Here is a 15,244-nt window from a genome sequence, read left to right on the forward strand (position 1 = left end):
TTCATTACATGGCTAGTGGTTCCATTTATGTGGATGTAGCATCCAGTTTGCAGACAGACGTGCTCTCGCTGCCTGGTGTAATAGCCGCCGCTCCGCAGAAGACTCAGCCATGAAAAGCACTGTATTCTTTTCTGCATTGATACCCAGGCAACGCTAACTTCTGGCACCCAGTCACAGCTCAGTTAGTTTAATTTGACACAATCCTGTTTCCCTGCTGGCTGCTTCAGGGAAGAGGAATTCTAAGGTTGCCACTTGTTGCCCAAACGGGGGGGGGGGGGGGGGGGGGAGCAGTAGGCCTGATTGGCTGTTTGATAGCAAGTGTTTTGTTTAGGTACATCTGGCAACAGTGGGGTCACTGCCACAAATGTGGGTTCCGTGCTGGGAAATAGCTTGGCTCAACTATAGTTCTCCCTTATTGGCAATTTTCCCAACATACCAGAAGACATTTCTTGCTCATTTAGCTGTTTACAGAAACCTTAGTATCTCAGAAACCATTGGTGCTAGACATTTGAATTAAAATTAATTTTGTAACTAGTGAAGTGTACTCCCTAAGATATTTGAGTACGTTTTGCTCAAAATTGCTTATTTACTGCTAAAATGTAGGTGAAAATTTGGGCAACAATTATTAATCGATTCAATTTTTAAGAAAGATTTTTTTAATCAAGGGGTTTCATCTAAGGCTTGAAAGGTTTATTATATGTAGACCTACATACCGGGTGTCTGCAAATGCAAAAAATAATTGCTTAGAAATTCATTCATTTCATTCAACATGGACTCTTGGAATATTGACAATTTTTAGGGTTAAATATCTCAGGTGGACCCTAGTGAAAAATCGGAAAGGCTTTATGCTTTAAATGTACCTAACTCAGTAAAAACCTGAACTTCTAGACTCAACTGGTTTGGTCAATATGGGGTAGTACATGTAGCTTAAAAATAAGTTATTTTTTCAGTGGCAAAGCTGGTAAATATGTGGTTTTATGTTGCTTTTAGAGTTTATTTTAACCCCACTTTGTGCTCAGTTAGGCTAGTGTGGAAGGATTCATCCTGAAATATATATCTCTACAGTCTGGCCAAGGGAAACGAAACTAGCTGGAAAGTACGATTCCAAATGCGTGAGGAAAAGCAGGTAGAACACTCACCAAACGTGTCATTTTGCTTGCATGGGTTTGCTTGTTGTGTTTATTACTGCTTACTGTGTTATGTTTGTGATATCTCTTACAATTCGTAACAAACCGTTTCGAAGTGGAACAAAGAAAACTGTGTCGTAGGTCCCTGTTGCACATTCTACAAAACACCATTGATATAATACACAATGCCACAAAGCATTCAGTTACTACATTTTCTTTATTATATTTATAATACTATGTATAATACATACTATTATTAGTGAATACTATCCTGATTACTGCTGTGTACATTTGTGCAAATTATAATATTTACTAAGGAGATCAATTTAATTGAATGATCTAAAATAAAGCTACTGGTTTACAATTTTACAAACAAGTTTATCTACTCATGTGACGTGATGAATACTTTCCTGATATATTCTGTTTGCTTATATAGTATATGGATGGCTATTTTTTTCCATTCTGTACCCTTAGATAATTCGTAAACATCTCTACGTATTTTGGCGGATGTTACTACGTTTGAAACTTCATTGCTGTTTCCACAGCAGACCATTTTCATGGAACCCGCTTCCTGACCCAAGTGCCGTCACCCCTATTTTGTCAATGAACACGTCCAGTTGGCGCATGCACACTTCCGTACATGGTCTCAGCTAAGGCAGCCAGACAGTAGGTATATAGTGTCCCAGGAATATGTACAACAAGTGAATAAAACCAAGTCCTGTGTGCAAGTAGTTACCCAAGAGGGTTTGACCAATGAACACATGAGAGGGAATGGGATTGCATGACTGCAGCTATCAGCCGTTTGCAGCAGTGTGTACTTCGCTCCACCCACTCACTTTCTACACTTCTCTACCATGATGTACCGGTATTGCTCCATAGATTCCTGGGACAGACTAAGTGCCTACCCTTTACAAACACTTCTGATGATGCCTATGTCTCAAAAACTAAATAACAGCAGTTATGGAACACTAAGAGCTGAAGCACATCATCCACCCAAATGCTGCTTCCCTGAAGAAGCAGTTCCAGCACAGAGCATGGTTTTACATTACAGTCGCAATGCACTACTAATTATACTACTGCAGTTACCTTGGTAATGAAAAGGCCTTCAATATCATCCCAACCTTTAAGTGACGCCTTAACTTTCAGCGCAGCCCACTGGAATTGTCTGTCGGTGACCCCCTGCTGTTGGCACAGTGTGGCCGGTGCTGCAGACGCTCCCTTCTGTTCATGCCAATGATATGCACATGTGTAGGTTAAAGAGGATATCACAGAGGAACCAACGAGTGGGGGCAAGTTCAGTCTCTTTGTATCGGAGTCTCCCGACTGAGCAATGGCTAACAGATTTACATCTGCATCATGGACCATCATCTGCCACTCTGAAAGAAGGTAAGTACAGAAAGTTAGAGAACCCGTTCATAGACATTATTGCTTTCACAAGAGAATGCGCATTATGTGAGTCCTGGAAAGGTTTCTGTGTCACGACGTTAGCTCTCAAAAGTTGGGAAAGCTTTCCAGAGGTCACCACGCCAGTAGCCCCAGAGAATTTGTTCATCGTTTGTCTCCAGGAAAGCTTCAAGATTTATTTCACTTCTATTTCTAACTTCTTACACAAAATGTGTTAAAAATTCATGAAAAAGGCCACAATTTGAATTTCATGGCAAATTCACGCGATTTTAAATGGATTAAAAGATGCATTCAGAACATTCACTGTACATACATAAACATTGCAGCATTAACATTTTCAGTGCTTTTGCATTTGCGAAGAATCAAGGTTCCTACTAATCAAAGTGAAATAGAACATCTTTCATGGCTCATGTCATGAATTTACTTTAATATTGCTACATATTTTGTCATTAAAATTATGAAAGAATACTGGTTCATCCATGATGATATAGTATAGCTACTTCAGCTGTTCATATCCACATCTTCAAGGAAAATCACAGTCTGATCAAAATTAAATGATATAATTGTCAATATGCATCACAAAATTTGTAGTCAAATAATCTTTCTGCATCATACGTTGGAAGTAGTATCAACTTACCTAGTAATCTAAGGTAATTGGATACCATATGGCTATCCTTCTCAGATGGGGATGAGAAGTAACTGCTCGCACACGACCGAAGCCTCTGCAGCTTTCGCTGAGGATTCTGCTTCACCTGAACTGACAGTTGGAACTGCTTCATCTACATTCACACAATAAATCTTCATTTAGTTCCTATATAATGTGTAAAATATGGTATTAAAAAGCTTCGTTTCACATGCTTGTAATATACCCCTTTCTCCAATGTTCTTGAATTTTAACTGACGCTAAGTTTTAAATCTTAAACATGGTAATAACAATCCAGCTTGTAACACATGCAAATTAAAGTGTTAACAATAAATAAACAGTTCTGTAACATGTAAAAATCATGTAGAATACTATTTAGTTTAGACATGCACATTTCATTTTTACAGGTGCTTTCAGGTGGAAATTGCACCACATTTTGTCACGTAATACACAGGCTGTTCAGCATATGTTGGACCAAACGCAATTCCTTCCCCCCGTGCTCAGAAAGAACTCGCCCAACCTTGTCAGACATGTTTGTCAGTGTAGTGTGTGAGCTGTAAAAGAGTGGTTGTGTTTTCTCACTGGGCCGAAAATCCCACCCAAACTGAGCTGCTTTTGGGAGGAGTACGTTATATAACTTTTCCAAATGTTTGTGTTTTCTCACTTGACCGAAAATGCCACCAAAATTGAGTCGCTTTTGGAAAAGATATATTGTAGCCCTTTATGACGCAAAGTTCAGTGTGTCAATAATCAGGAAGTAGTGTAAGAGCAAGGATTGTGATGTTAGTTTGACTTTATTCAAGAATGTGATCGGCAAGTATAAGGATTGCATGACCCCAACATTCGGTTCTGCAACAAAGGGGATGAGAACATGGCCGTGCACACAAGCCACCACCAGTATGCATATGAAACTTCGCAAAATGGCCATGCAAGAGAATCCACCGACCCAAAGACAGATGGCGAATCGTCTAAATATGTCTTTGGAAACAGTTAACCGCATCTTGCACCTGTATACTGGTGGTGGCTTGTGTGCACGGCTATGTTCTCATCCCCTTTGTTGCAGAACCGAATGTTGGGGTCATGCAATCCTTATACTTGCCGATCACATTCTTGAATAAAGTCAAACTAACATCACAATCCTTGCTCTTACACTACTTCCTGATTATTGACACACTAAACTCTGCGTTGTAAAGGGCTACAACATAACGCTCCCAGAAGCGACCAAGGTTGGCCAAGTTCATTCTGAGTGCAGGGGGAAGGAATCGTGTTTGGTCAAACATACACTGAACAGCCTCTGTATAAAATTTTATGCAAAGAGGGGCTGACTGAAAAGTAACAAGATTGACTTTCAACTTTCAGAATCAAAGGACTCCATACAATGTCATTTTTGTTTTTCAAAGTAGTAAACAAAGTAGTATCCATCACATCAAATAATAGTTTCTACAATTTTTCAAATAGAATTCAATATGCACAACAGATTGCTCATTCAAGATCACTTATAGCATTGCATTGCATTGGAATTTTTAAATCATCTAAAGTTGGTTGGTTGGTTTCTTTCTCTGCAGTTGTCTATGTATTCAGTGTCAGATATCACATGGTACTAGGTCTTGGCTACATGGAAGGTGTTCCAGTGCAGACTTAACAATCTTATTCAGTCTTGCCAATGCAACCAGGCATTCTCACTGAGCAAGAACCACCGTTTCTTGAGAGATCTATTGTTTACTTCCTGGTGGCTCCATTCAAATCGGTTTTCTGATATCTGCACAGTAGATGCTTCATCTACGGAAAACCCAGTGTTGTAGGATTCTTAGCCTTAACACTGTCGCATATGGGTGGTGAACATGGCTAGTCATTTATTCACATGTTGCCATCCTCAATCGCATCCACTACGGAAATATTACAGCCTGGTTTCATTGCCATACTTCAAAAGTTGTATTACCTCCCCTCCCAAGCTTCATGCAAAAAATAACCACACACCTATGCCATGTTCTCACAGGATCATTATCTTCAACTGGCATGACAATAAGTACTTATTCTACTCCTGCTACAGAATGCTGAAGGCAACAGCAGTTAAAAAAAATAATTTATATCATTATATCTGCAGGATCAGATAGAATAGAACATAATAGAATACATTATTGCTCATTAGACAACATGATTGCAATAGACCTTGTCATAATAAGTATATAAATGTTAATATAAAAAATTACAAAATAAAATAAAATAAGAAATACATATTAAAATATTACACATTCAACAATAAAATTAAACAACCTGTTTTTATTTACAGCAAATGCAATTGAAATACGTACATGTATGTATAACTCTCACAAATACCAGCACCATGTTAGCACATCTCCCTCCTGGTAAGAGAAACACAGTCACATTACTTTTCAATCAGCCTCGTAGATATGTTCTGTATTACTGTTTAATGTGCAGAGGCAGTATGTCACAACCTCTCCTGTTAGTTTATTCCCTTCTTATTACACTGTCTCAAAAAAATAAAGACAAATAGATACTTTATTGCATGCCTTTTTTACCCTCTTCAACTACAGATCTGAACACACGTGAAGATGTTTTGAAAGCTATTTGTAAATGTGTTCATATCCATCTTTACATGCTGTAATTCTCACTCCACATATGCTAATTTTGACCGCAAAAAATACATAATTGTACAATTAAAATACAAAGGACAATTAGCATGCAATTAGAGAATGTTCACTTACAGCAGCATCTCTGCTTCGTCCAAGCATCCTGTAATGAAGGGAAAAACAGGAAATGCAACCATTTCTACTTTGCTTTAGTTATGAATACATTGTATTTGCTACTTGCTCTATATTTTATGATGAACACATTTGATCTTCAACAAGAAAGTAGGATTTTCAAAATTTACATTCTAAATTCCTAACCTTGTTCATTTATCTTAAAATGTGACGTAATAAGGTGTGAAATAAAGAGGGGGAGAAGTAACATTACAACTCAGGCAAGACTTTTACTTGTTTTTAATATTACCTAATACGTATGTGGAAAAATTACAATTGAAACACTATAAACCCACTGTTTGGGGAAATCCCTTCTTCAGAGTCTCAACTTGAAAAGTTCACTATGTAAATATTATTCTGTGATATAATAATATTAAAAATGTAATGATTTCTTAAAGTGCTAACACTGTATGTGCATCCATTTGTAACAAAAATGCCTACGTGATGAACATTCCCTTATTATATGAGGCACATTTCAAAAATAAGGGTCAATTATTTATAAAAAGTTACTGGCAACAGTGATCGGTTCTCACCTGAGCAGTAACATCAACTGGTCCATTGGCGACCCAACAATAATATTTTCGCTAATCAGCTGTTAGTTACCTGTGAGTTAGAGTGTGTTAATATGGCTGCACGATTACACAATCCCGCCAGTTGAGAAATACGGTCTGTTCGTAGAATCCCTCCCAGTAGGACCAAAAAGTGTAGCGATTCCCTCTGGGGCTTGTGCCATGTTGGATGCTTTACCATGGAGTTGGAACTATGGACACAGTATCAATCGTGTTTTAATACACATCCTTTAATGCAGTTGACATACTATACAGGGTAACTGGTAATTAAGATGTATTCCCTGCAAGGGGTTAAAGTAGAGACAATTTGCAATAAATTTGACCATATGATACCCCGTCCAAAAATTAGTAGTTTTCGAGATAATCGAATTTCTATTGTTTTTTTTAAAAAAAAATGACAATTTTCCACATAAAAAGATGAATTGAGAAAAACTGCTCATTGTATGGAACTTATTTCAGCGTTTTCTGATAGCTAACAAATAAGTGGCTCGTTGAAAAAAAAAGTTTTTCCCAAATAACAATCACATGTAAGTAACGGGTGGGTCTAAACTTACAAGTGATGATAAAAAATTGCACTCTTAGTTTACTTGGCAACGTATTAATAACAAAAATGGTATGACACGAAGCGTACAAATTACTTAAATTAATTCCTTGTGTCATCTGCTATCCAACAAGGTACAAATGTTGCTAACATTCACATTTGTGTACAAGAAATAATACTTCATTCATCTTCATGTGAATGGAATCAATGAACAATACAATTAAAGAACATTACACATCTTGCTCAAAGTGGGCACCTCCGTTACGAATGCAGGCACGCAGGTTTTTACAGACATTTGGTCTCTTAACTCGTGTCGTGATGTGATGGTGTCCTTGATGTGTTGACCAGCCGTTAAGATCGTCTCCCTAAGTTCTTCTTGCTAGTTTACCGGTGTCTTGTCATGTGGCTCCAAATGTAAAAGTCGCAAGGTGTCAAATCGGGGGATCGAGGTGGCCAGGGAATCGGGCTGCCTCAGCCAATCCATTTCTTTGGGTAATTTTCATCCAGCCACTGTAGCACGCCCAGGCAAAAGTATGGATGGGCGTCATCAACAATCATTTGATCGAGCCATTTTTCCTGCCCCAAATCTTAAATGGCATCACTTGTGAACTTTTTTTTGAGGAACGGGATGGCAATGTTGTTGGAGGATTTGCCTCTAGCTACAAGACTTGACATGATTTACCAGCATGATGGTTGCCCAACTCGATCCCCCAATCAATTTGACGCCTCGTAACTCCTACATTTGGAGCCACATGAAAGACATAGTTTGCAAGACACCGTTAAACTCGCAAGAAGAGCTCAGGGAGAGGATCTTAACAGCTGGTCAACACATCAAGGACACCATCACATCACGAGTTAAGAGAGCAAATGTCTGTAAAAACCTGCGTGCCTGCATTCGTAAAGGAGGTGCCCACTTTGAGCAAGACGTGTAATGTTCTTTAATTGTATTGTTCATTGATTCCATTCACATGAAGATGAATGAAGTATTATTTCTTGTACACAAATGTGAATGTTAGCAACATTTGTACCTTGTTGGATAGCAGATGACACAAGGAAGTAATTTAAGTAATTTGTACGTTTCGTGTCATGCCATTTTTGTTATTAATACGTTGCCAAGTAAACTAAGAGTGCAATTTTTTATCACCACTTGTAAGTTTAGACCCACCCGTTACTTACATGTGATTGTTATTTGGGAAAAACTTTTTTTTTCAACGAACCACTTATTTGTTAGCTATCAGAAAACGCTGAAATAAGTTCCATACAATGAGCAGTTTTTTCTCAATTCATCTTTTTATGTGTAAAATTGACATTTTTTTAAAAAAAAACAATAGAAATTCGATTATCTCGAAAACTACTAATTTTCGGACGGGGTATCATATGGTCAAATTTATTGCAAATTGTCTCTACTTTAACCCCTTTCAGGGAATACATCTAATTACCAGTAACACATTTACACACACTGATGAATTACACAAAAGCCCATATCTGAGTAGGCTAACTGAAATGTACTTCTCGCTGTCGCGAGCCAACATGCACCATGTCGCTATGAATTCACGCTCCCAAAATTCAGCTTTCTCACAAGATGTTCCCAGCGGGAGTAAGAAGAAAACAAATGAGGAGTGGAAAGCAAAATTACATACAATCTTAAGCACGGTCTGTGATTTGATTTCTTAACATCAAAGATGATAATGCAGCCGAAATTCACCAAGAATTGTGGGAAGTGTATAGTGCGAGTATAATGAGTGAAAGAAAAGTACAGCAATGGTGTCATATGTTCTCACCCACACAAGGTAAAAATGTTGAAGCAAACTCCATCTGCATGAAAAGTCATGGCAACTGTTTTCTGGGAGCAACAAAGTGTGCTTTGGTGAATTTAATGGAGTTTGAGAAAACAATCACATAGTAGGCATACTACTGTGAAATACTATCAGATCAATACGTGCAATACAAAATCAACGACGTGGAATGCTGCAGTCAGAAACTGTTCTTACCCATGACAATGCTAAACCAGGCACTCTCTACAGGGTGGGCACAAAGCCGCTTGATCCCCTCCATATTATGACTGCAATTGCTAAATTATTATTTGTTGCTAATGCATGTATATATTGCATGTTGCAGGTGTAAACCATGGCTGACACAAGTGACTACACCATTGAACAACACCTGATTGCCAGCTGTTGGGTTCACAAAAGGGAACGAACTCGACGAACATTGGAGAATGTGCGAACAGACTTCCAACAGCGGTTTGGACGAGCCCCTCCTCCGAAATTCAAATTGTTGCGATGAGAAAAGAAGATTTTTACCACCGGTAACGTGAAGGACAAACCATGAAGTGGCAGACCATCCACCATACAGAAACAGTGCAGAGGTAGCCAAATCCGTGGTAAGATCCTCAATGAAGTCGACACGGAAGAGATCCGTGGAACTGGGGATAACCCGGTCCACAATGCATAAGCACATTTAGTTGGATTTAAAGGTACGACCATATCGACCAATGAGTGTTAATGAGTTATCAGACAATGACTTGATGCACAGGAAGGATGCATGTGCCGCACTGCTTCAGACATTTGACATGATACCGAAGCGGGGGAGAGTAATCTTTAGTGATGAGTGTGCCGGGCACAAAACGTAGTGTTCTGGTCACAGAAAAAACTTATTTTTACGAAGAACTGGAGAACACCCCTCCTCATGTCATGATATGGGCGGGCATGGACAGTAAATGCCTGTATGGTCCTTATTTTATGGACAATGTTGTGAATCAGCATGAATATCTGAACATGCTCCGTAATTGGTTTGTACCCCTATTGACAGACATGGGGGTTAGGCAGACATGCTGGTTGCAGCAAAATGGTGCACCCGCTCATTTTGCCATTCGAGTTCGCGAGTACCTCAATGAAGTATTTCCACAACGTTGGATTGGTCATGGGTCTCCTGCCTTACCGGTTCCACTTGACTGGCCACCACACAGCCCTAACCTCACAATGTGTGACAATGCACTATGGGGTTTTATCAAGGAAATTGTTGCCAAGGACCGTTATGACACGGTTGAAGAATTGAAAGATGCTGTGCGGAGAGCATTCACACACGTTACTCCAGCAATGTTGAGGAAGATGTCACACAGGACATGGTCGACGGATAATTCTGTGTTACGAAAATGATGGGGTTCATACGGACCCTTTGGACAGTTAGTGACAGTTAAGATGTAGGCACATGATCTGTGAAATACTGGATTGGTATACATCATATCATATATTAGTGGGGGTCACGGGACTTTGTGCCCACCCTGTAGATAATTCAAATGTTTGGAGGGGAAGTTTTTTATCACTCCCCATATAGTCCAAACCTTGCATCTGGTGACTATCACCTCTTCTTGCACCTCAAAAAGTGACTTGTGTCTGAACAATTTTAAGAAACTGGTAAAAAAAGTAAAGTGTTCCCCTGTGCTTAGCACCATGCCATGAAGGCGTATAGGGGGTGTGGGGGTAAAGCACCACACTTTCTTGATCCGGTCGTGAGTGGGGGTGATGTGATCAGCATCACGCCCCTGACCACCGTTATCCCCCAGGGTTTCCCCCAGGTAGCCATGTCATTCGACGCTGGGTGGGTGCCGGCCGTTTCCAACGTTAGAAAAGTTCCCAGATTTGAACCGGCCAGGGATCGAACCCAGGACCTTTAGCATGGTAGTCAGACGCGTTACCAACTGAGGTGTTGAAAACAGTAGTGTTGCATTGGCGGAACTCCCTGGAACTTCTATGCAGAGGGTGTGAAAAAGCTTATTCCACGGTGATGTTGACTAATGCTTAAAAATGAAGTAGATATGTACGCATTTGTAACAACTAATACAGTGTTGCTACACTTCATATCTTGTTTGATATAATCAATTGGCCTTTTCTTTTGAAATGCACCTCGTATATTACATATGGGCCATTTGATTTCTAAGTTCACTTTATGCTAATCTGGATTGGACCAAAACCAATGTGCACAGGCTTCCTTCAGGAATTGAAGGAATCTGGGACTCCTTGATTATAAGGTGATGGTATTATGTTACATGGCCAAAATACATCATGACTTGCTCACTGACCAGGTATAGCAGCCATTAACCCTTAAACGCCATGGCCAATTTCCCCAGTGTTACAACCCATATTCTAATGATTTGTGCCCATCCCAGAAAAAAAATTTCTGGACCCATCTATGTTACAAAGAATAGTTTCATTGAAGATATATTTCATATATATGTTAAAAGATGTAGCACTATTTTCTAATGTTTTGTTTTATGAGCTTAGTCAAGTTCAAGTGTTGAAAATTACTCCATACTATTAGATATAGTTCATAAGCCTACTGAAATGTGAGGATTTCCCCAATGGTGTAGTGGTAATGTCATCATATTGAATGCCAATGCCCAATGGAGACACATAGTGGTTTTGGAACCCAATGTAAACTGTATGCTGTCCTGATTACCCTATACATGCATGAAGTGGTCTTAAAAATAGAACTAACAAAATATGTATATAAATATTGAGGAGAAAAACATCCATGCAAAAACGCTGGCTTTTCTTGCAACTCTCCTGCTTATGTCGTGATATAAATTACATGCTAAAAATTGTATTTTAAGTTTATCGGCGAGAGTGTTATTTACATTAGAGAGATAAACTAAAGCTCATTTTGGCTTTTCATGGAGAACTTTCAATGTTTTATCACATCTATAGTTTATATTAGTACTGCATCAGGATTGACAAAAATTTCATATTTGTGTCATGTTTTGTAACTTTAGTCTAAGACTGTGAATGTTCATGTCAACACATTTTTGAGTACACACATACTATTTCTGTGGGTGTGGCATTAAATAAGGAACTGTGATATGCAAAACTTACACTAGCAGGTCCACAAGCTCAGAGACTTGATACCTAGTATCTAGGTAACTGACATAGTGATCTGCAGCCACTTCTCTCTCCAACAGAAGTTGGTTGAATAATGGCTTCTTAAGTGATTTGGAAAGGAACAAGACTACCTAAAAAGAAATATATATATGAGCAATATAGTATACATTCAACTTGCATATTTTCTTACAAAAATAAACAGTGTACATACAAGACTGTCCTAGTCTCCAGTTAGTATATTTTATGCACTGATTATTAAATGGGTCCAATAAATGTGTACTCATACACACATATTTGTTTACCTTGAACTTGCTGAGCAGAATAGTTAGTATTGAGTGCTATGATGCCAGAGAACCCTGTCCCATCTAACTGTAGAGTAGAGCTGCGCATATCGGCAGAGGAGGAAAATCGAGTGGTAAAAGCACAGTGTTGCCAACATACGGTCCAGACCTTAGTCCGTAGGCTAAATGCATGGCTTGTCAAAATTTGCTCTTCCAGTTTTATCCCTAATATTTCCCTAAGAAATTCTTAAACCAATCGTACGAACCTGGAGACAAAAATACGGTCCGTTTGACATGTGCGTTCGGTATTATCCTTTTCAAAAGTTTGCAACGCTGCATATCGAAGGGGGGAATCAGGAAGACTCCCATCGCCCATTACACAATCCCGTTCCTGTCACTGTTCACGGTGAAGCTGTCTTGTGTCATTACTTGGGCAGAGTCTTGTTCTCGTTCACCTGGTCTACAGTTAGCTGGTACGGATAATAAGTTCAAATCCTGAGAAAAATATTTGATTCGATTTGATTTTTATGTTATAGGCACATCAGAAAACAGGCTTCTTTTGCCTGTCACACAATATGGGGATAAGCCCCGTAGCTAAAACAAAACTGAGAACTGGGTCCTAACAAGAATATAAAACATGTATGTTAAAAACTTTCTCACTCAATTTTTAAAACTAAGTATCACAGATTCCTTCACAAGAACCAAAATTATACTGTTTCCAAGAATAAAATCTTCTACACTAGTTAAGAGCTGAGCCTGTAAAGGGGCACTCAGCAGTCAGCACATATAAGGTCAAACACAGAACAACAGAACCCCTTACAGGATTATTCTGGATGCAAGTCCAAATGCCAGAGCCTCAATCTTCATTATTCATCATCATTGTTGTTGCAATTACACTAGAGCGAGAAAAGCAATGTATGAGGGTCGATCAAATGAAAACGGAACAGGGGCCACAGAATGAAATCAACAAGGTTTATTTCAAACGTAACCTCCAAAGTTACACAAGCACTTGTCCCAGTGTTTCACCAAGTGGTGAATACCTTGCTCGTAGAACTCTTTTGGCCGAGATCGGAACCAGTTGCGAACATTGTTCATGACTTCATTGTCCGAGTGGAAGCGTTGACCTTTCAATGCCTTTATCTACAGACCAAAGACATGGATGTTGCATGGTGATAGATCAGTGAAATACGGTGGGTGTTCCAACACTGTCCACCCAAACGTCACTGTGTACTTTGTAACAGCTGACGTTATGTGGCTTCACGTTGTCATGCAGCAAAACAACTCCAGAGGATGACAGGCTGGGCCGTTTGGCCTTGATTGCTGGGCGCAAGCGGAGGAGGGCACTAAAGAAACAAGCAGCACGTTGATCGTTTGACCATCGTCCAGGAACTCAAGGAGAAGGGGTCCTTCATGATCGAAAAAATATGTCAGCATCACTTTGCCACTACTCTCCACCATCTTGGACTTCTTCGGCGGTGGAGAGCTCGGATGTCCCCACTGTTGTTGGCTTTGTCGTTTGCTTTTGGGTTGGAAGTCCAGGATTCATCACCTGCCACAAGCCATTCCAGGAAATTGTCCTCAGCATGGTATCACAGAAGATGCTGCATAGACAATCCCATACGAAGCTCTTCTTTGCTGGGGAAAAAAACCACTGCCACAGGTGAAGTACTGACTGACTGCCTCCATGCTCAACTTCTCGGATGATACTGCTGCCCGACTGCATAGGCATACGAGGACTATCTAGGGCGAGTCCATTATGCAGTAGGGGTTTCCTTCCTAACCTCCTGCTCGACCTCTACACAGGGTTGTCACCACACACTACATAAATATAACCCAATACATCCACTGTTGCCTTTTCATTTGATCCACCCTAATATAACAGCCAAAATAAAAACAGTTTATCTTGATATCTGCATGGTGTGTATTGTATTTTGCATTATTTTACATACCTTGTCTACCACTTTTAGCTAACTACGATGATGAGAGTGAATGGTGATTAGATGAAATTGATGAAGAGACATTCAAACGGAACATTCATGACCAGACTGGGACTGAAACCTGCGAATTCACGTTTGTTCACGAGCCAGCGTGCAGAGTCTTGAACAGCAGTACTAAAAGGAGAACCATTCTAGATACCACAGCTGTAAAAAAATGTGTAATGGCTGTCATGGTTCAACATAACGTCATTTGGCTATCTAGAAATGATCTTTAAAGTTTATCATTCGAGTCCTACCCCGAGCATGGGTGTTCCTTGTGAGTGTGTCTTCGTCAATTTCTTCCAATCAGCTTTCATTCTTATTTTCGAAATTAGCCAAAGGTGGCAGAAACAAAATACAAATAAAAGAAATGATTATCAAATATCAGATTATCAGATAGATAATAAGGGTACTACTTTGTGGTCTTTATGCCACCCACTGGAGTCTTTCATACTCTGGTGTAACTTCCCACGTATCTACACTAAGGTCATCTTTTTTCATCTCTTAGACATAGGCATAGAGAACATATAGAGTGTCATAAATTATGTTTACACTCTTTGAACGTTAATGACAGGAACACTAATAACAACTATGAGCTCTTTATGGTGTCACATGCCTTTGTTCAAAATGACTGGCACAGGCAGCAATACGTTGTCTGCAACACTGAACAGATCGACAAACAACAAATATGGTTTCCACGGGAAAAGAAGCACAGGCAGCCTCAATCGCATGTCTCATGCCATCCAGTGTCCGTGGCTTTGTGGCATACACTTCGCTCTTCACAGTTTATCACAGGAAGAAATCTAATGGTGTTGTTAAATTAAGAGATCTGGGTGGATATTTGATACTTCTTACAAATTCTTGAAAGAAAAATTACTCACCTCTGTCATTTTTGTATACACTAATGCCTACCACCTGGTGGGCCATGATGGAACTAAAAGCAACACCTCCACTCCACAAACCACACCATCTCCTCGACATCCATACTTCACCAAACCGGCTCTGACATAGAAAACACTGTCAAAGAAATCCATGCTAGTATCAAACAGAAAGCAGCGCTGAAC

The 15,244-nt window shown here is 39.5% G+C and overlaps 1 protein-coding gene across 1 annotated transcript in view; it reads right to left on the reverse strand.

Moving 5' to 3' along the window:
• Vps16B (Vacuolar protein sorting 16B) overlaps positions 1-15,244 on the reverse strand; it is a 50,080-nt gene that overhangs the window by 13,447 nt on the left and 21,389 nt on the right. Inside the window, exons 7-10 of the mRNA XM_083125849.1 lie at positions 11,918-12,054; positions 5,901-5,928; positions 3,169-3,310; positions 2,214-2,503 (exon numbers count right to left, since the gene is read on the reverse strand). Coding sequence (XP_082981975.1) covers positions 2,214-2,503; positions 3,169-3,310; positions 5,901-5,928; positions 11,918-12,054 — 597 coding nt within the window. The remainder of the gene's footprint in view (positions 1-2,213; positions 2,504-3,168; positions 3,311-5,900; positions 5,929-11,917; positions 12,055-15,244) is intronic.

The sequence above is a fragment of the Lepisma saccharinum genome, chromosome 7, assembly GCF_977018435.1.
Source record: "Lepisma saccharinum chromosome 7, izLepSacc3.1, whole genome shotgun sequence".
NCBI lineage: Eukaryota > Metazoa > Arthropoda > Insecta > Zygentoma > Lepismatidae > Lepisma > Lepisma saccharinum.